Genomic DNA, 20,533 nt, shown 5'->3' with positions numbered 1-20,533 from the left:
GACCTAGATAAGCCAGAGTCCAAATGGAAAAAGGAAGAAGCAAGAAAAGCCAGGAAGACTTAAAAAGGATCAGTGACACAGGACTAGCTTTACCAGATATTAAAACGTACCATTAAACTGTAGCAAATAAAAGTGTGGTTTTGGTGCACTGATAGGCAGAGTTCCTTGAGCAGACTCAGAAATCCAGAAATTAAGAAAAGAAAAAAAAAGTCCTGGGTCCCTGGGTGGCTCAGTTGGTTAAGCATCTGCCTTCGGCTTGGGTCATGATCCCGGGATCGAGTCCCACGTTGGGAGAATCTCTGCGGGGAGCCTGCTTCTCTCTCTCTTCCTCTGCTTCTACCCCTGCTCCTGCTTACTCGTGCGCGCGCTCGCTCACTCTCTCTCTCTCTCTCTCAAAAACAAAAAGTCCAGAAAGAGACACAGTTGCATGTAGCAATTTAGTGTATGATGGTGGTGGTATCTCAGTTCAGTGAGATAAAGATGACTTTTTAAAATAAATGGGCTTTAATAAATGGTGTTCCCAGTTATCAACAGGGACAGACAAGTTTGGATCCATACTGTACATACCGTACTATGTATACCTTGCTAGAACCCAGATGGATCAGACTTAATGTAAAACGAAAGTCATACAACAGTTAAAAGAAAAAGTTGTCGAAATTCCTTTCTGACTTTAGAGCGGGGAAGGCCTTTTAAACTTTGACTCGTGCAGAAGCGAAGGGAAGGATTGGTTAGTGCAACAACATGAAACACTTCCGCATGGCAAAAACAAAAGACTGTAAGCTAAGTTCTAAGAAATGCCATTCAGATAAAAACGTTTGTAGTTCATCTTACAGACAAAGGCCTCATCTACCTAATTTATTGAAACATTTCTACAAAGAAGGTTACCGAAATTCTTGCCCCCAAATTGGCAAAAGACATGCGGGGACAGGTAACAGGCCTCACTTATACTAAGGGAGATGCAAATCAAAACCGACTAGTGATACCATTCTTTACCAGGTGGCCAGAATCCAAAAGTTTAACAACCCAGTGTTGGTGAGGCCGAGAGGAAATAAGCATGCTCGTTGTAACATCTGCCAAAACTTCACCTGCATTAATTTAGTGATTTATGGACAAGCCTAATTCTAAGCATCTACCCCCAGACCTTCATACAGACAGAGTGATGTAAATACAAGATCATTTGTTGTGGTACTGTATGCAAAATACTGAAAAAGTGTCTGTGCTTCAGTCGTGACTTAAAACTGGTACATCTATGTCATTAAATGCTGTGTAGCTTTTGAAAACAAAGTACTGTTCCGTTGTGATAAGGGCTTTAATTTAAAATGGAAAAGCATAGTGCATAAGAATGAATGATAGGCTGTTTGATATATATATATGTGTGTGTGTGTGTAACTTTCTTTTAAGTTTTATTTTTAAATAAGCTGTACACCCAACGCGGGGTTTGAACCCCCAACCCTGAGATCAAGAGTTGCACACTCCACCGACTGAGCCAGCCAGGTGCCCCTATATTAGTATTTGTTTATAAAACAGTGACTACCGAATTCCTTAAATTAAAAAAAAAAATTTTTTTTTTTTTAAATGAATGAGACTTGATTTATTTGGGGGATAGGTTTCAGGGAGAGGTATAGGAGTGAAACTTCTGTGTACACATTTTAAAGATAAAATTTGGTTTTGAGTCATAGAAATGTATCATCCTATCCAAAATCAAAGGAAAGACTTTAAGATATTAGGCTCAAAACAGTTTTAAAAATAACTTCTTCAGGGTCTTAAAGCCAGGAAAGAACAGGGTGGCTATTTCAGCTTCAGGACGGACTCCACAAAGTTCCTGCTCCTCCTGGAGGCCCGCCGGCCTTCCCTTAGACGTGGGGAGCCACGTGTTGGGCTGCGCTCTGCATCTTCATCCTTGATCTTTGTTTTAGGTCTGTGGCCGCTGCGGTCTGACCCTAACCGGGAGACTGATGACACGCTCGTGCTCTCTTTTGTGGGCCAGACAAGGTAAGGGTGAGTCTGGCGCCTGCTTGGGGTGCTCTTGTGAGCTGGGGGAGCTGGTCTGGCTGACCCAGGCCTTCCCTTCCCCCGCAGAGTTCTCATGTTAAACGGAGAAGAGGTGGAAGAAACCGAACTGATGGGTTTCGTGGATGATCAGCAGACCTTCTTCTGTGGCAACGTGGCTCATCAGCAACTCATCCAGGTAATAACTCAGAAAGGGGCAAGCCCCGTTGCCTTGAACTTGATTTCCAGTGCAGTGTAGAGCACTGCAGGATTTTGCAGCAGTCCATTTTTATGGTTCTCAGAGTAACAAATCCTAGAAAAAAATTAAAATGACCCGATAACCCACCACTCAGAGAAAACAACTTAACAGCTCCTAACTTTGGAGTTACTCCTTTCAGCTTTATTTTTCTTCTGTAAATATATGTAGTATTCATTCGCATTCTCTTTTACAGACTGGGATCATAGTATTTTTATGGTTTGGATGTCATTCGCACTAATTATGCCCTATTTTCTGAGGCACGTGTTTTCACTTGTTGTAGTAATACATACCTAATTAGTTCTAGTGCTCCCATCCATATATGACTGTTGGTAGCACTTTCCACATTAATTATTAGAACCAGAGCTCTTACTCTGTTCTGGTTTTTAAAAATCTATATGCGTGATGGGGTCAGATATCCCTTTGGCTCTTGTTAGCCACTAGAGTCTGATTTCTTTTTTTCTTTTTCTTTTTTTTTTTTAAGATTTTATTTATTAATTTGACAGAGAGACAGCCAGCGAGAGAGGGAACACAAGCAGGGGGAGTGGGAGAGGAAGAAGCAGGCTCCCAGTGGAGGAGCCTGATGTGGGGCTCGATCCCAGAACGCTGGGATCATTCCCTGAGCCGAAGGCAGACGCTTAACGACTGTGCCACCCAGGCACCCCTAGAGTCTGATTTCTGAGCACCTGCCCATCCCCTGGTTGTTTCTAGTTCAGAGTGACCCCTGGCAGTCTTCACTTTTTGCACATCTTCTTCAACCTTTGGAACTTCTCTTAACTGTGGCCGGAGTCAGTGTTTGCCAGTGTCGGGTGTGGCACTTGTGTGCCTGAGGATTAATGAATCCTCTCCATCTTTTTATCCACGTGGGTCTTCCTTTTAGCCAACAGGCAATTGTGGATTTGGTAAAAGCCAGAGGGAAGATTCTGTTGGTTTGTGGACCAAGTGTGGGAGGTGCCCAGGTACTGATTCATTGCTTTGTCTGTTTTTTCTAACTAGTGGCCCAAAGACTGGCACCAGCTCATGTATCTGTTGTGAAAGGATTTTCCTCTTTAAATAGGAGCTGAGCTTTGATAGAGTAGGATGAATTGACATGTATGTTACAGTGTCATCGACCTGCTTTTTATTTTATTTCAGTGATGAAATTGATTGATTAAGCATATTTCAAGATAATTTCATAGCCTTTACTAAAGAATTTTATTTTGGGGGGTACCTGGGTGGCTCATTTGGTTGAACGTTTGCCTTCAGCTCAGGTCATGATCCCAGGGTCCTAGGTTGGAGCCCCGTGTTGTTGGGCTCTCTGCTCAGCGGGGAGTCTGCTTCTCCCTCTCCCTCTGCCTACCTCTCCCTCTGCTTGTACTCAGTCTCTCTCTCTGTCAAATAAATAAAATCTTGAAAAAAAAGAATTTTATTTTTTTAAGGTTTTATTTTTAAATAATCACCACACCCAATGTGGGTCTTGAACTCACGACCCTGAGATTAAGAGTCACACACTCAAACCACTGACCAAGCCAGCTGGACACCCACAAAGTTTAAGTAATTTTCATGGTTCATGCACAGTAAAGAACTTGGCTATTTTAGAGGACTGATTTTTGGGTTGAGAAAAACTGCTAGACTGTAGTCACAGGTCTTCCTCCATCGATACCTCTCCCAGGACTTCATCCGAATGAAGCAGGTTGCCTTTTTTTCTGTTTGCAGGTAGGTACGGTGGCAGCGGCTTTAAGCCAGTCTTCAGGGCTTCAGCGCACAAGGGCATCTGTGAGAACTGATCGCCGCAGGAGTTTGGGGGAAATACCCAGGGCAGAGAGGATGTCGGTGGTTTATTTTTACGGATACACCAGGGCGGCTTTCACCACCTGTTCCCGCGGTGTTTGGATCCCAGCAGGTGCTTGGAGACCTTTCTCTTCTTTTTCTAGATCACTTCAGCATCTGTGAGGTTGGTCTCTCAGGAACCCAAAGCCCTGGTCAGCGAGTGGAAGGAGCCTCAGGGCAAGAACATCAGCGTGGCCTCCTGCAACAGCAGCCAGGTGGTGGTGGCGGTGGGGAGGGCCCTCTACTACCTGCAGATCCACCCTCAGGAGCTCCGGCAGATCAGGTGTGTGCCCGCCTGTCCGCTCCCCCCCTCCCCCGTTCCCCGGGACTTCTTTCATCCTTGGCGTCCTTCCTCTGCCATATTCCTCTTTGTTCAGCCACACAGAGATGGAACACGAAGTGGCCTGCTTGGACATCACCCCACTGGGGGACAGCAACGGGCTGTCCCCTCTTTGTGCCATTGGCCTCTGGACAGACATCTCAGCGCGTATCCTGAAGCTGCCCTCTTTTGAGCTACTGCACAAAGAGATGCTGGGTGGAGGTAGGTGTCCCGTAAGGACCTTTGAAAGGTTGGGATCAGAGTCAGAACATGGAACAAGATCTTAAGTGCTCCTCTCCCACAGAGATCATTCCTCGTTCCATCCTGATGACCACATTTGAGAGTAGCCACTACCTCCTTTGTGCCTTGGGAGATGGGGCGCTTTTCTACTTCGGGCTCAACATTGAGACAGGTGAGAATAACCCTGTGAACGGAGGGCTCTCGGAGAAACAAGGAGTGTGGCAGCCTCAGGGTACTGCTTTTGAGCCTTCACGACCCAGCTGTTTGTCCTGCAGCCTTTCCTTCCTACTTTCTCCTAATGCCGTTCTTTCTGTAGGCCTGTTGAGCGACCGTAAAAAGGTGACTCTGGGCACCCAGCCCACGGTATTGAGGACTTTCCGTTCTCTTTCTACCACCAACGTCTTTGCTTGCTCCGACCGCCCCACCGTCATCTACAGCAGCAACCACAAATTGGTCTTCTCCAATGTCAACCTCAAGGAAGTCAACTACATGTGTCCCCTCAACTCTGATGGCTATCCTGACAGGTGAGCCTCTTTTTTTTTTCAGCAAGAGCCATTGATTGAGGGCAGCATGATGTTTTCCTCGAACCCTTCCGCAGTGTCGAGTCAGTATAAATAGCTGAGATGGGAAGTGTAGAGCAGAGGTTCTCCCAGCTGGGCTGCCCATTCGAAATCCCTGGGACACTTTAAAAAGAACGGATTTTTTTGAATCCTTCTCAGATTCTGATTCAGTAGATCTGGGGTTTGGGCCATAGAATCTGTATTTTCAGGAAAACCTTCCAAGTGATTCAAATGATTAGTCAAGTTTCAGAACCCCTGATTTAGAGATCATTCTGTATTCCTAGAGCAGGGTCCCCCACCAGCAGCCACCAAACTAGCTGGGAACTCATTAGAAGTGTAAACTCTCAGGCCTTCAGGGGAAGGGGGGGCACCGAAACTGTGGGGGTGGGGCCCAGCAGTCTGCTTCAACAAGCACTCCTGCCGATTCTGATGCAAACGATGATTTGAGAATCACCAGTTCTAGATTCTAATGCCACAATTAGCATTAAACAGAAAGCAGTTAAAAAACATACCTCAGTTGTGGCTCACCCAGACCTGTTAAATAAGATGGGGGGGGGGGGGGCAGTGGGACCAGGCATCAGAGCAGGTCACATCTCCCCAGCTGGTTTTTAGCTTGGAGTCGGAGTTGAGAGCCACCGCCTGGAGGAAGCTGGTGTAATTCTGCCTTGTTTTTCTTCCCCTTACGGAGTTGCCTCGTAGAATCCTTTCCTTCCTTGGGTCTACTCAGTCTAAACCCAGACCCTTCTTTCCAGCCTGGCCCTGGCCAACAACAGCACCCTCACCATCGGCACCATCGACGAGATCCAGAAGCTGCATATCCGCACAGTTCCGCTCTACGAGTCTCCCAGGTGAGCACCGGGGAGCAGGGCTGTGGAGCAGGGCTGCGGAGCGTGGCGATGGGCGCGGGTGTGGGGCGCGTCCCCTCTCAGACCTGTCCTGAGAGGCACTGTTCACACTTGGTCCCCAGGAAGATCTGCTATCAGGAAGTGTCCCAGTGCTTCGGGGTCCTCTCCAGCCGGATCGAAGTCCAGGACACGAGTGGTGGCACAACGGCCCTGAGGCCCAGTGCCAGCACCCAGGTGAGGGCACAGACAAAGATGGCGTTCAAGCAGGGCTGGCAAACTGTTCTGGAAAGGATCATATAATAGGTATGGCTTTGTCAGCCATTGGGAAACAACTCCGGTTGGCCATTACAAAAGCAGCCATAGACAACAGGTGGGATAGTTGGGTTCCAGTCATACTTTATTTGTAAACACAGGCAGCGAGCTGGCTTCGGCCCGCCTTTGGAGAGTTGGGAAGAATTTGGGATAAGTGTGGCAGCCAATGATTGCTGCTCTGTAGCCTTGCAGGAGAATAATTCTCTTTCATCATCAGTTTGGACACTTTGTAGGGTATGTGTAATTGGGACAGCATAGCCTTATAGGTTAAGAGGTGGGATTTGGAGTCTGACAACTGGCCTCAAGGTTAGTCGCTAGCTGTGTGACCTTGGGCAAATCTAAACTTCTTTCCCTAATCCAGAATATACAGTCTTTACACTTCGCTTTTTATTTCGTGTGCTCCCCGTGCTTCCCGTTGAGAGAGATGGAGTCTGTCCCCTTCTGAGGCTGCCTTTGTCCCTCGTTAGCTTTGTTTGATTGACTTGGCGTCATTGCTTTAATGGTCATTAGTAGCCCTTAGAGTCTTCTGTCTTGGACTGCTGCGTCAATTTGTATGCAGATTTTGGCTCTTTATGCTCAGTCTACTATCCTCCAGAACTCTCTTGAGGCTCTGCTTGAGCTGCCAACCTTGAGCTTTCCTCATTCAGACTCGGCTTTTGTTCCCCGATTGTGGCTGAGCCCTTCACCCAGAGGCTCCCAGCAGCTGGTCTGCTTTTGAGAGGGGGTGTGTGTGTTCTCTGTGCCCAGGCCCTGTCCAGCAGCGTCAGCTCTAGCAAGCTGTTCTCCAGCAGCACGGCGCCACATGAGACCTCCTTTGGGGAAGAGGTGGAGGTGCACAATCTCCTCATCATTGACCAGCACACCTTCGAAGGTGCAGATGAGCTCTTTCTGTCGTTTTCGTGCCCACGTCCTCCCTGAACTAGCCTGTTCTGGGCTCTGATAAATTCCACAGTTTGATAGACCTTGTGACAGACCATCCTGGGAGGAGTCGAAGGGAGGGGTGGGGCCTCAGGGTCGGCCAGGAGTCCAGCGTGCTGGGCCACCTCCTGGTAGCGCGGGCTGGTGAGGGCCGGACAGGTGAGGAGACAAAGAGCAGGGCTCCACCGGGCTTGGACCTGGGCTGGGGGCCCCCCGGAGGGCAGGGTTACACGTGTGTGTGTGTGTGTGTGTGTGTGTGTGTGCGCGCGCGTGCACGCGCGCGCATGGGGGTCAGCAGCCAGTCACACCTCCGGCTCTCCTTCCAGTGCTTCATGCCCACCAGTTTCTTCAGAATGAGTATGCCCTCAGCCTGGTCTCCTGCAAGTTGGGCAAAGACCCCAACACGTACTTCATCGTGGGCACGGCCATGGTGTATCCTGAAGAGGCGGAGCCCAAGCAGGGTCGAATCGTGGTCTTTCAGTATTCTGACGGTAAGTGGGCACAGCCCCAGCTTTGGAGAGATTTGAAATTCTGGGTAACTAACAGATCTTTTTAGTTTCAGAGCTTTCGTTAAGCGGTGGAAGAGCTTGGGTTAATTGCCGTGACACGGGACTCTCTGTTCCTTCCGCTCAAGCTGCTGACGGTCTCAATGAGTTCTGGGGGAGGGGAGCGAGCAGACACACAAGTAAACTCTGGCTTGTGTTTCTTGCTTTTCTACTCTTTGAAAGGAAGACGAGGGGAGAGGTGAACTATGGGTTGGAGAATCTAGTGGCCAGGATCAGAGGAATCCTAGATTTGCTTCCCGCTTGGTTGCTCAGCCATGTAGGTCCTGTTTCCAGCTTGAGCACTTCGTGTTCATATCCGTCTCTTCTCATTTCCCCTGTGCAAAATGGTTCTGAAGACTCACTGGCAGCCCCCAAATCTCCGCTCAGATGGCTGAGACGGAATCCGGTCTCCAGCTTGAGAGTTGGAGCCGCAGTCTGGGGGGAGGCAGACCTTGGACACAGTCTGCAGTCCCTGCATGTTCTGGTGGGGCTTGTGGTTGTGGTGGTGGTTAAGCCCAGTAGACACGGACTCTTTCCTGCATTCAGATGGGTGGATTGGGAGCAGGATTCAAGCCAGAGGGGAAATCAGGCTTCTTTTGATGAGTGAAAGTGTGGGCTTATAAAGGAGACTCAGAGACTGTCTTTCTCCCCTCAGGAAAACTACAGACCGTGGCTGAGAAGGAAGTGAAAGGAGCCGTGTACTCTATGGTGGAATTTAATGGGAAGCTATTAGCCAGCATCAACAGCACGGTGAGGCCTGCACCACTTGGTGTCGCGCCCTAGGTTGCACACCATTGTTTACAGAGCATGTCTCCTTTATGTTTCCTGAGGCCACGTATGTGTCAGATTTTAAGAATGACAGTGGTGGGAATGGAGGGTGGAGCTGGGAGTCCGGGGAGCTCAGGTTGGCCCAGGTGTTAGCCTTGGTTATGGAAGACCCTCCCCTGCAAACCCGATCCTAAGTACTGTGGGTATTGAGGAAAGGGTGAGAGCCACGTCCCCTGTACTCCTGAGTGTGTCATGGCGGGGGACTGCTTCATCCATATGGAACGAGGTGGGCCAAACCACTTGTCCTAAGTATATCCCTGGAACACTGGTCCCAGGAAAGTCTGCTTCTCTTCTGCCGTGATTCCTCCTCCCTTGCAAAAAAGTTTTAAAAAGTTTCGTAGTCAAATATGTTTAGGAAATAGCGTGTCCTCCATTCCCTCTTGGCGGTCCCCAGCACATCGTGGGATGTTCAAAGTGCTGAGAGGTCTGGGAGTAAGCAAGCATCAGTTAAGTACTCTAAATCGAGGCTTTTCACTAGTTGTGTTTGTTTACAACCAATTCATTGAACACTCGTGTGCCGGGTGCTGTTTAGGTGTTGAGACATGAATGTGGAAAAAATGGACAAAGAGCTGCGCTCCGGGGCTTAGGAGCAAATAGCACACGTATGTTCTCAAGATGGTGAGAAATAAAAATGGGGCAGGGACTGGAGGAGTGTCACGAGGAGTGCAGGGTGGGGATGGCTGTTCCGTCACAGGGTCAGGGCGTCCTGCTGATACCATGACTTCTGGGCAGGTTCCTGAGGGAAGGGAGGGAGATGCCAAGGGCGAGGAGTCGGAAGTGGGACGGTCCTGCTGTCTGTGTGGGAGCGAGCTGGAGGGTGCAGGGAGGTGGTCAGGGGCAGCCAGGGGACTGAATGTACCAGCTGTTCAAGGACTTTGAGTTTTAACTCTGAGGATGATGGAAACTTCTGGAGGGTTTGAGCAAATGTTTGGCTGTGATTGGACTTCAGTCTTGGAAAGATCACTTTACACCTTGGAATGGCTGGAGGGGCCAAAGGACAGAAGTGTGACATCGGTGAGGCTCTGGTGGTAACACAGCAGCCTCTGGGCGCTGGGAACATGGTGCTGCTGGAGGAGGTGAGGCGCAGTCCGCTTCTGTGCATATGAGCACGGAGAGGCTTTGTGCTGCACAGATGAGGGGTGAGGGGGGGAATAAAGGGCCAAGAGTTTGGCCTGAGCAGCAGGAAGGGAGTTTTGGCCTTTTACTGATGGGGTAAGACTGAGTAGAGCAAGTTTGGAAGGTAAAGGGAAACGTTTCTTTGCTCAAAACACTTGTGACACGGTATGTGTGGGGTTTTTGTCCCCACACCAACCAGTTTTCTGATTCCTGACACCAACTGGGTGTGCTCGAATTTAATTCGGTTCTGACCCTGGCTACCTGGAGTTGGTGGCAGATGTCGCAGGTTAAGCGCTCAGTCCCACAAGACTGTCCTCACCTCAGACATCACCCCAAGCAGTGGGGCTCCAGGGTACCCAGACTGCTGTCCAACATGGCTACAAAGTTGGGTTCCCACAGCCCCCTCTCAGGTTTGATAACTTGCTGAAACAACTCATGAACTCAAGGAAACGTTTACTTACATTTGCTGACTTATCGTAAAGGGTACACACGAATAGCCAGATGAACATCGAGTGAGGTCCACAGGGGTCCTGAGTGCGGGGGCTTCTGTCCTTGTGGAGTTGAGGCATGCCATCCTCCCAGCGTGTGGGTTTCTTCACCAACCCGAGAGCTCTCTGAACCTGAACTCGAGGGATTTTTATGGAGGCTCTGTCAACACAGGCCTGATCGAGCATTAACTGAATCTCTGGCCTCTCCCTTCCCCGGAGGATGGGGGAGGAGGGGACAGGTCCAGGCTTCTAATCATGGTGACCAGCCCACATCCTGCACTATCGAGGAACCACCAAGAGCCACCTCATCAGAACAAAGGACTGCTATCACCCAGGGAATTCCAGGGGATTGCAATAGGAGCTCTGGGTTAGGAACTGGGGGCAGAGACCAAATGTATCGTTCTTAGTAGGTCCCAGGGGGGAAACCAGAGGCCTGATTTTGGACACGGTGTCGGTCGTTTCAGTAGTGGGGGTGAGTGAAGATGTCAAGGTGGTCCCTGGATGAGAGCATTGGAATCCAGGCAAGGGTTGGGCTGGGGACTGGCAGGCCGGCTGTTACAACATAACGTTTAATGCCAACGGTCTGGGTGGGGTGGCCTAAGCTCACCTGTGCGCTGAGAGCGGGTAGAGGAGAGATGGGAAGGCTGAGCCCTGGGACCCTCCCACTTTTAAAAGTTGGAGTGATGAGGAAGATTGTGCCAAACGGAGAAGGGGTGACGAGTGAAGTAGGAGAGGAGCCAAGAGAGAAAACTTCTGGGAGCTACAGGAAGAAGGCATTTCAGGTAGGAGGGAGTTGGTAAGTGGCAGGTGCTGCCCGAAGTCAGGTAACGTAAGGCAGCGGGGAAGGTGTGCTGCCCTTGGCCAGAGCCCCTTTGCGCGAGTGGTGGGGTGGAAAGCTGATAGAAGGGGGTTTGATCAGGACTGGGAGGAGAGGACCACTAGCATTAGAAAACATTCTCGGGGAGTTTTGCGGTGGAGGAGAGAGGCATGGGGTGACTACAGGGGGGTGGCAGGACAAGAGAGTTGTTAGCTTTTCAAGCGTGGACACACAGCTGCCTGTTTCTGTGCCAATGAGAATGGTCCCTCAGGAGGTGCCAGAGTCGTGGTTTTTTTTTTTTTTTTTTTAAGATTTATTTATTTATTCACTAGACAGAGACAGCGAGCAAGAGAGGGAACACAAGCAGGGGGAGTGGGAGAGGAAGAAGCAGGCTCCTAGCGGAGGAGCCTGATGTGGGGCTCGATCCCAGAACGCCGGGATCACTCCCTGAGCCGAAGGCAGGTACTTAACGACTGTGCCACCCAGGCGCCCCTCAGAGCCATGTTTTTGAACAGACTGATGGGAGGTGGGACCCAGTACTCCGTGTGGGCCTCTGACGGCAGAAGCCCTGGAGGTCCTCTCCTGGTTGTGTCTGCCCTCTGTGAAGGAGCTGAGAGGAAGGGTGGAAGCGGAGGTGGTAGAGCTCTGAGGAGGTATGGCTCCTTGTTTCAGGACCTGGAGTGTAACGGACCGGGAAAGTATCCAGTTACTGGGAAGTCCAGGGAGCTCACTGTCGTGAGTGGTCTCGAAGGTCAAGCTATCCATTGTGTTTCTTCAGCCTTCATTAAAGACTAGATTCATGCCAGAGTCTGCTTATGTCTGGTGAGCATGATCAAGACAGAGAGGGCAGTGGGGTTGAGAATCTGCAAGGCTTATGGTGAGGGACTCGGGGCATCTGAGAAACAGTAAAACTGAGGACACAAGATTCTGGGGTTATTTTTAATGACAGGCTCTGATAGGTGACGGCTGGATGGACAAGATAACGCGGGGGTAAAGGGGGTCAAGAAAGGAAAGAGGTTGGTAGTGGGTCTTCTCTTTGAATGTAGAAGTCACCAAGAATAACAGGAAGGCTGTGGGGGAGAACGTGGCGGGGTGGGGGTGCGCATGGCTGCTGTGGGGCTGGCGGGGCTGGCAGAGTGTGGTAGGGCGAGCTTCGGGACTGGCATATTAGTGAAGAAGGCAAGATGGAAGTGAGAAGGGCTGGCAAGAAGTGCACGGAGGGCTGTCTTTCTTCTAGTCCTAGCTGTACAGGGACAGTGGCAGGGAGAAGCTGAGGGGGCCTGGGGGCCTTGTGAAAGAGTCACGCTTGGGTTAGAGAACGGGGATGGCCAGAGCAGAGGATGCCAGTGACTGTGCTCCAGCGGGGGCAGAGCCCGTGCTCAGGAGTTGGGAGGGTCGGGCGCGAGGTTGGGTAGGAGGTGTCTAGGCCATTGCTGTCTAATGGAAACACCATAGGAGCCACAGGTGTGGTTTTAGTCTTTCTTGTCGCCATGCGAATAAAAGGGAAAGGCAGATGAGATTGACTTTAGGAATGTATTTTATTTAACGCAGTAAAGCTAACTATTATTTCTGGGGCGCCTGGGGGGCACAGCGGTTGGGCGTCTGCCTTCGGCTCAGGGCGTGATCCCAGCATTGTGGGATCGAGCCCCACATCGGGCTCCTCCGCTATGAGCCTGCTTCTTCCTCTCCCAGTCCCCCTGCTTGTGTCCCCTCTCTCGCTGGCTGTCTCTCTGTCAAATAAATAAATAAAATCTTAAAAAAAAAAAGCTAACTATTATTTCAACATGTGATCAATACAAAAATTATTAGGAGATGTTTTGTAGGTATATTTCATACCAAGACTTCAAAATCTGATTTATATTTTATACTCACAGCATGTCTCAGTTTGGGCTAGCCACATTTCAGGTGTGTTTTTTGCTTTCTCGGTTTTTTTAAAGCTTCATTTATTTGAGAGAGAGAGAGAGAGCACGCACTTGGGCATGCACAAGCAGAAAAGGGCAGAGGGAGAGAGAGAATCCCAAGGACTCTCTGTGCCGAGTGTGGGGCCCGACATGGGGCTCAATCCCAGGATCCTGAGATTGCAACCTGAGCCGAAACCGAGAGTTGAATGCTCTACTGACTGTGCGAGCCAGGCGCCCCTTTTTATTTATTTATTTTAAAGATGTATATGAGAGAGAACGTGCATGTGAGCTGGGGGAGGGGCAGAGGGAGAGGGAAGGGGGCGGGAGAGAGAATCTCAAGCAGACTCCCTGCTGAGCACAGAGCCTGAAGCCGGGCTCCATCCCATGACCTGAGATCGTGACCTGAGCGGAAATCAAGAGCTGGATGCTTAACTGGCTGAGCCACCCAAGCGCCCACCATTCAGGTGTTCTGTAGCCACGTGTGGCTGGTGGCTGCCATATTAGGCAGCAGAGATGTAGAGTCTGTTGGGTTAAGAGTGGGCATCTTAGGTTTTTGGTAGTGTCTTACCTTGGCCTTGACTGTCTCCATAGCAGATAGGCTGAGAGTGTGGAGTGGAGGGGTAGTGGGTGTAGCCAATAGCACATGGAACATTTGGCCCCATTTTCACTCCACTCTTAGGCTGGGCTTAACAAACATGGGGGGCTCTGGACACCCTTGACCCTGCCAGTGGAGGTGTGGTAGCCAATGTAATTGTCATGCATAATTCTTGGAGGACACCCCTTTGGAGCTCGGGTTCTTTACACAACCCTGAGAAATCATGGCTTGATACATTCTGCCCAGGAGTTCCTGTGTGTGCGGAAGCCATGGGTGGGACCACCGGGATCCTGAAGGGTCTGCCAGGGCAGGCTTCTCCAGGGAGTTGAGTCTGTCTTCCTCTGACTGGATATCTGTCTATCTGCTGATTGTAAAGCATCTTCGTTCGTTTGGAGGTGTGGTCGTAACTGAAGAAACATTCAGAGGAGAAGACAGAAAGGGGGGAGAACCCTTTGCTAGAGGGGTGGCCACCAACTCTAGTGCTTGAAGAGTCCTTTAGTTATTTAACGATGTTTCTGTTGGAATTTCCATTCCATTTTCTCTACTTATTGGGTTCACGTCAGAATGTTCTGGAAGTGTAGCTTTTGAGAAGGGCTCAGAAAAGATGGTTCATTGGGAGGTGATCTTGTTCCTTTCTGATCAGGAAACTGGAGATGGATCTTCTTTTCTGAGAAATATTTCTCTAGGTCAGTTATCAGCCTTCAGTCATGAGAAATCCATCTTTTGTTGTGTCCTTAGTATTATTTGCGTCCCTGTCTGTTAATATTTTTACACTGACTCGTTTTTTATGTAAAGGGAAACTTTGTGTCACCAGTTTGATGTGCTTGCTCTATTTTCATATTTCATAAATATATCATGCCAAAATAATGCAGATACCACAGCAAACCACGTCACATCCCGTGCTGCACTTTGGGAAATGGTGCTGCAGATGAAGGATGGAGGAGGGGGACAGCGGTCAGTCCGAGAGGATCTGGCCGCTCGGGTTGAGAGAAACGAGATGTCCTTCCCAGGTGCGGCTCTATGAGTGGACAACAGAAAAGGAGCTGCGCACCGAGTGCAATCACTACAACAACATCATGGCGCTCTACCTGAAGACCAAGGGCGACTTCATCCTGGTGGGCGACCTGATGCGCTCAGTGCTGCTGCTTGCCTACAAGCCCATGGAGGGGAACTTTGAAGAGGTAGTCGGGGGGACGGGGGCAGACTTCTCACTTAGGATGTGGCCCTGCAAGTGTTTCTCTGGTGGTGCGGGGCAGTCGAGCCCAGTGGGGGCAGCAGGTTTTCCCTGGAGCACACATTCTGCACTGATGAGCTATTTTCAGAGACCCCTGTCCCCCAGCTTGAATCTGAGTAGGCCCCATTTTTGGCCAACTGCAGCCAAATGGGATGTGGGCCAGAGATCGGGGGATAGACTCCCTGTGGAGTGGCGGTTGTGAAACGCGGGGCTGCGTCTTCCTCAGGGCAGGCTCTCGACTTCCGACCCAAGGCCAGTCCCAGACCTGGCTTCCGGGCAACTGCTAATTATATTTTCTTGTCGTACCTTATCCATTTTAAGATCGCTCGAGATTTTAATCCCAACTGGATGAGTGCTGTGGAAATCTTGGATGATGACAATTTCCTGGGGGCCGAAAATGCCTTTAACTTGTTTGTGTGTCAGAAGGATAGGTGAGTGGCGGTGCGGCGGGGGCAGGGCCCTGGGTCTGGTGACGAGGGCCTTGGGTCCTCTCTCAGGCAGGGGTGCTCCTCTTCACGGAGGTGGAGTTCTCTCACGAGGGAGTCCAGGCCATAACAGTCAGCCTCTCAGACCAGCCCCGCCGCTCTGGGCTCACCAGGGAGGCTGAGCACGTGGCGTCCAGTGCATTCCGGCCCTTGCGGGGCCTCGTGGGGGGCCAGGAGGTGCGGGGCATGAGTTTCTCACACTGCCTTTCAGTGCCGCCACCACCGACGAGGAGCGGCAGCACCTCCAGGAGGTGGGTCTCTTCCACCTGGGCGAATTCGTCAACGTCTTTTGCCACGGCTCTCTGGTCATGCAGAATCTGGGCGAGACCTCCACCCCCACACAGGGCTCGGTGCTCTTCGGCACGGTCAACGGCATGATTGGTAAGGCTAGCCCCTGCGGGGCGCCCTCCCACCTAGGCCCCTTTCCTCAGCCCACCGTCCTGGGGGACAGGGGAGAGCAGCTGGAACCACCTTGGAGTTCGCTAGCAGAGGCTCCGCGGAGGTCCCTCCCCGCACTGCTTGCCCGGCCTGCCCTTGGCAGAGGGCGCGTGCCGGGGGCCGCGCTGCAGCTGTCTGCAGCTCCTGGCTCCCTTTGCTGCCTCAGGGCTGGTGACCTCGCTGTCCGAGAGCTGGTACAACCTCCTGTTGGACATGCAGAATCGACTCAATAAAGTCATCAAGAGTGTGGGCAAGATCGAGCACTCCTTATATCCTTCCCAGAGGCACGTCCCAGCACAGGTAGACCGCCGTGTTACCCTAAGCTGCTTCTGGAAACTGCGGTCCGTTTAGGTAGTGTCTTGACTAGCTTCTTGTGGGGAACAGGCTTTTGTGCTGTTTTTTGTTTTTTATTTTATTTTTTAAAGATTTTATTTATTTATTGGACAGAGAAAGACACAGCGAGAGAAGGAACCCCAGCAGGGGCGTTGGGAGAGGGAGAAGCAGGCTTCCCACTGAGCAGGGAGCCTAATGCGGGGCTCAATCCCAGGACTCTGAGATCATGACCTGAGCCAAAGGCAGACACTTAACGACTGAGCCACCCAGGCGCCCCTGTGCTGTTTCTTAAATACACTTTTTCTCATGGAAAAATTCAAACACACGCTAGTGGAGAGAATAATACAGTGAATCCCCATGTACCGTCACCCAGCTTACCTGGTTCATCTGGGAGATGTAGGCTTGTGTTCTTGAAACGGTCTACCTCTGGTCTTTCTGGCCTTATGTGTCAAACAGGAAGTTTAGATGACCACGGTAGGAACATACTTTCGGAGATCTTGTTGGGGATAGCAGTGTCTGAGAACCCTCAGAGAGAGGCTAGTGGAAGAGGAGGGGAAAAGTGAAGAAGCCAGAAACTCCAGAAGCCCAGGGATCAGCCCCCTGGGAAACCCGGGATCCAAGTATTTCTGGACATCTGCTTGTCCCAGAAGACGGAAAGGGTCCTCCCCAGGCAGGAGGTGGGAGGCTAAGCAGTGTCTGATCTGTAGTTCTAAAACCATTGTCTTGAAGATCATCCCAGTTGAGAATCATTAGATTGGGTAATAATTCTATCTAATAATGTCTTTCAGTTCCAAAACTGTCCAAAAAGCAATGTGATTTTTAGTTGAAAATGTGTCCTGTTCTCATCCTGATGATTGCTTTAGACTGTGGTCTGTGCAGAGGTGGGGGGGACCGAGAGTAAGGCTGTTTGCAGATATCACACATTCCTTGACTCACTTGTCCACCTGGAGATCTTTTCATACTGAACGAAAGACAGAACCAGCCACGGGCTTCATCGATGGAGACTTGATTGAGAGTTTCCTGGACATCAGCAGGCCCAAGATGCAGGAGGTTGTGGCAAACCTACAGGTGAGCTGTGTAGTGTTTGGCCCTGGGCTTGTGACCCGAGTCCACGGCGGGGCCGGGTGTGCTGGAGAGCTTCGGAGCGCTGGGTGCCTCCCGCCTCGATCCCCAAGTCCTGGTGGCCCTTCTTAAGTAGTTTCCTTCCCCTGTGGGAAGGTGGAGTCTGAGGGCAAGGGGATGTAGCTGAGGGCATGGCGCTGTACTAGGAGCTTTGCCCGTGTGACCTCTGTGCTGCAGCAGCGAGGCCATGTGTGGGACCTCTGGCAGCCCACGGATGGCAGGCACAGGGATCAGGTCAGGATCCTGCAGGGAAGAGAAGTGTCCACAGTGTGGAGTTTTGGGGTATTGCTCGCTGGAGATGGTGCCTCTGGGGAACATCCTGGAAGGGAGAGAGATGTATGCCAGGTGGTGGCCTCCGAACCAGCTCTGCCATCAGTAGACCTTGCTGACTTGGACCTTTCAGGAGAGGGGTGTGGGTTTCTGATGAGACCTTCCTCCTTGCCATGGCAGTCGTCGGGCCAGGTGCCTCTTGCTGTGACTGTCCCCTTCCTCTGGGGAGGGAGAGCGCCCTCGTGGCCCTCACAGCCCTCCCCCTTCCTCCTTGCAGTATGATGATGGCAGCGGGATGAAGCGAGAGGCCACGGCAGACGACCTCATCAAGGTTGTGGAGGAGCTGACGCGGATCCATTAGTCCAGGGCTGGGAGCCCCTTTTCCAGGCCCTCCCCGAAGGCTTTGCTCTCCTGCCCTGCTCCCCTCCCCCACCATTGTCTTCTTGGCCATGGGAAGCCTTTCCCTAAGCCAGCTGTCCCAGAAGCCACAGTCTACCTGTGTGGAAATGGGGATCTCTTTGAACTAAAACCAGTTCACTGGAGACCTGGGAATGGGGTGAAGGTGGAATATTTTCTCCCTGGATTTTTACCAGTCCCAGAAGATTCCAACCATCACTTTGGACACCAGGCCTTGATTGGTGTTGCCAGTTGTCCTCCTTCCAGGGAGGGATTTTGCAGCTCTTGGGCTGAAAGGAAGCTCTGTGTGTGTGCTGTGTGTGTGTGTGTATGTGTGTGTGTGTGTGTGTGTGTGTGTGTATCTCACACTCATGCATTGTCTTCTGCTATCTTTTTATTTAGGTTGGGGGTGCGGGAGGCTGTGGGTAGGGGGGAAGAGGGGCGGGACGGGTTCATTGTCTCTGAAGTGAGAGCTTCCTTTTGCTTTCTCTGTTGCCTGAGAGCTTTGGGTCTGGAGGCCTGACCACCAGGCTGTGAGGTGCCCGAGTCTAAAACCTGGAGATGGTGGGTGATACCCAAGCCACCACAGCCTTTTTGTCTCTGGGGAACTGCCGCCTTCAGAGAGAAGGAGGTGGGGGGCCGTGAATTGGTTGTTAGTTTCTGAGTTTTACCAAATAAAGTAGAATCTAAGAAGAAAGATCCATTTGCCTCTGCTTTCCTTCCTTTCTGCGCAGCTCCCCAGCATCCGGGTCACACGGCGCCCCCCCCAGGGCACAGTTGTCTCTGTCCTTTAGGGCAGTGGCTGCCGCCACAGCTCCTCTCAAGTAGTGAAATGACATGTGTGTCTCTCCTTTGCCATGCGATCGTTTTTGGTGGGATCCTGAGGATCACGAGTGTTGGGTTTTCAAAATTCAGTGGTCTTTGGTTCTTGACTCTGTAGCCACCATGTGATTCCCAGTTGCCTCTGTTAGTAACCTGCCGAGCCTGGGAGTTCCTTGGGCTGCCTTTCCTGATGTCATTTTAGATGTGTGTCCAGCGCCCAGCTGGCCAGCCCCCAGGCACCGCTCCTGGGCCAGGGCAAGTAGCTCGTCATGCGCCTCCAAGCTTCCTGTTGCCACATGCCCTTTGGAGGCTGATTTTATTTCCTCTGGTTAATCAAGTAAACCTTTGGCGCCTTTGGTTTGAAAATACAGGAGTAGGACACATTTGGGGTTCAACCTTCTGTCCAGCAAACAGAGCCTGTCTTCTTTCAGCTCAGTGGGTCAGAGTGCCTGGGCCCACATTTCCACCAGTGATCCAGTGGGAATAAAGGTTGCTCTGTCCCAACAGTGGGGAGTAGGGTTGATCCTAGGCATATTGGCAGGCTCCTTTAAGACCAGCCTTTGATACAGTGTCAGGAAAATTGTGGTTTCAAGTTCAAACTGTGGTTTTGAGAGATTCGAGCTTAAAAGAGAAAGGGCAAGGAAGCATCTCTGCTTTGGGGGTCTTCTGGAGTAAGTTTCTTTCCTTGGAGGCATTCCTTGTGTTTCATTACTGTTCTTTTCCCCTTCCTCTTCTGGGATTTCTGAGGGTGGGGGATAAGGGTCTCAAAGGGAAAAAATCATCAGCATCTCTCAAAAACCACAGTTTGAACTTGAAACTCAACACTGTGATTTGAATTCTTCAAGTCATGGTTTGAATTGAAAAGGCCTGCCCCCCTGCCAGAGACCAGCTTTAATGGGGCAGGCAAGCAACGGGCTCCAGATTGTGATTATTTTAAAATGTTAATCCTGGATGGAGGATTGCCTGTAAGGTGCTAAGATCAGAAAGAGAAGGTGGTGGGCTGATTATTCTGGTCCTTTTCCGTGGTCTGACCCACACCACGGAGACCTGCTACGTGGACTAGAAGGTTATTACTTACCAGTGGCTTCAGTCTTGACTTAGGGAGTTGTGGGGTCCTTGTAGGTTTTTTGTTTGTTTCCTATAATCTTGGGTATATTCACTCAGGATTGAATTCCAGCAATCCTTTGGAAACTGACATTCTCCTGCCACACTCCCACATCCCCTCTTAGAAACCATTAATCACCTCTCCGGGGGTGAAAGGTTGCCCTTGGAGCTTTGCTGCAGCCAGCTGGAATGGCTCCTTTCCATGTAGGCGCTGGTGAGCTGCTCACTCCAGGCCTCTGCACGAATGGACCTTTGGGAGAATAATAGAAACACTGACTCATCACATGACCATTTGGAAGGGTCACAAGCCAGAGGCCGCCTTTCTGCAGCCAACAACAACTTGGATCCTCCGCCCTCAGTGGAGGGTCCCTTTTGTTAACGGAGAAGCCACAGGCCACAGAAGTGGGAAGGAGACACGGAGGAGCTGTAACCAGGGGATATGCCTAAAGCAGTCTTTGAAGATGAACAGTATTGAGTTAGAGTCAGAGCTCAAGCTTTGCGAAGCCTCGAGGTCTAACACACCAAAAGACAAGAAAAAAAAAAAAAAAAAAAAAAAAAAAAAGACAGGGAGCAACCTGATGGCGAGAAGAGCAAGGTGAATGCCCTAAGGTCAAAAGGACCCAGGGGAAGGAAAGAAATGCCAGGGGCTATTTAGGAAGGCCGTGGTGTCTTTTGAAATTCACCAGTAGGCATTTACTAAGCCTTAAATACCCTGAGCTCCTCTTGAGGGAAAATGAGGATTTTCTTCAAGCACAAAGTTGCATCTCAACTAAGGCCCCTGCTCACTGACC

General features: G+C 50.7%; 1 protein-coding gene across 1 annotated transcript in view; it reads left to right on the top strand.

The window, feature by feature from the left end:
- Positions 1-18,517, top strand: part of DDB1 (damage specific DNA binding protein 1) — a 29,845-nt gene extending 11,328 nt beyond the window's left edge. Inside the window, exons 11-27 of the mRNA XM_008707472.2 lie at positions 1,917-1,992; positions 2,080-2,188; positions 4,159-4,337; positions 4,432-4,595; positions 4,678-4,785; positions 4,930-5,137; positions 5,926-6,021; positions 6,141-6,252; positions 7,078-7,201; positions 7,575-7,739; positions 8,449-8,543; positions 14,549-14,719; positions 15,094-15,203; positions 15,469-15,638; positions 15,862-15,964; positions 16,973-17,096; positions 17,698-18,517. Coding sequence (XP_008705694.1) covers positions 1,917-1,992; positions 2,080-2,188; positions 4,159-4,337; positions 4,432-4,595; positions 4,678-4,785; positions 4,930-5,137; positions 5,926-6,021; positions 6,141-6,252; positions 7,078-7,201; positions 7,575-7,739; positions 8,449-8,543; positions 14,549-14,719; positions 15,094-15,203; positions 15,469-15,638; positions 15,862-15,964; positions 16,973-17,096; positions 17,698-17,781 — 2,198 coding nt within the window. The 3' untranslated portion in view covers positions 17,782-18,517. The remainder of the gene's footprint in view (positions 1-1,916; positions 1,993-2,079; positions 2,189-4,158; positions 4,338-4,431; positions 4,596-4,677; positions 4,786-4,929; positions 5,138-5,925; positions 6,022-6,140; positions 6,253-7,077; positions 7,202-7,574; positions 7,740-8,448; positions 8,544-14,548; positions 14,720-15,093; positions 15,204-15,468; positions 15,639-15,861; positions 15,965-16,972; positions 17,097-17,697) is intronic.
- Positions 18,518-20,533: the final 2,016 nt, after the last annotated feature.

The sequence above is a fragment of the Ursus maritimus genome, unplaced genomic scaffold (genome assembly GCF_017311325.1).
Source record: "Ursus maritimus isolate PB19 unplaced genomic scaffold, ASM1731132v1 scaffold_23, whole genome shotgun sequence".
NCBI lineage: Eukaryota > Metazoa > Chordata > Mammalia > Carnivora > Ursidae > Ursus > Ursus maritimus.
Note: the sequence above shows the minus strand (reverse complement) of the source record. Positions and strands in the feature narration are given on the sequence as shown.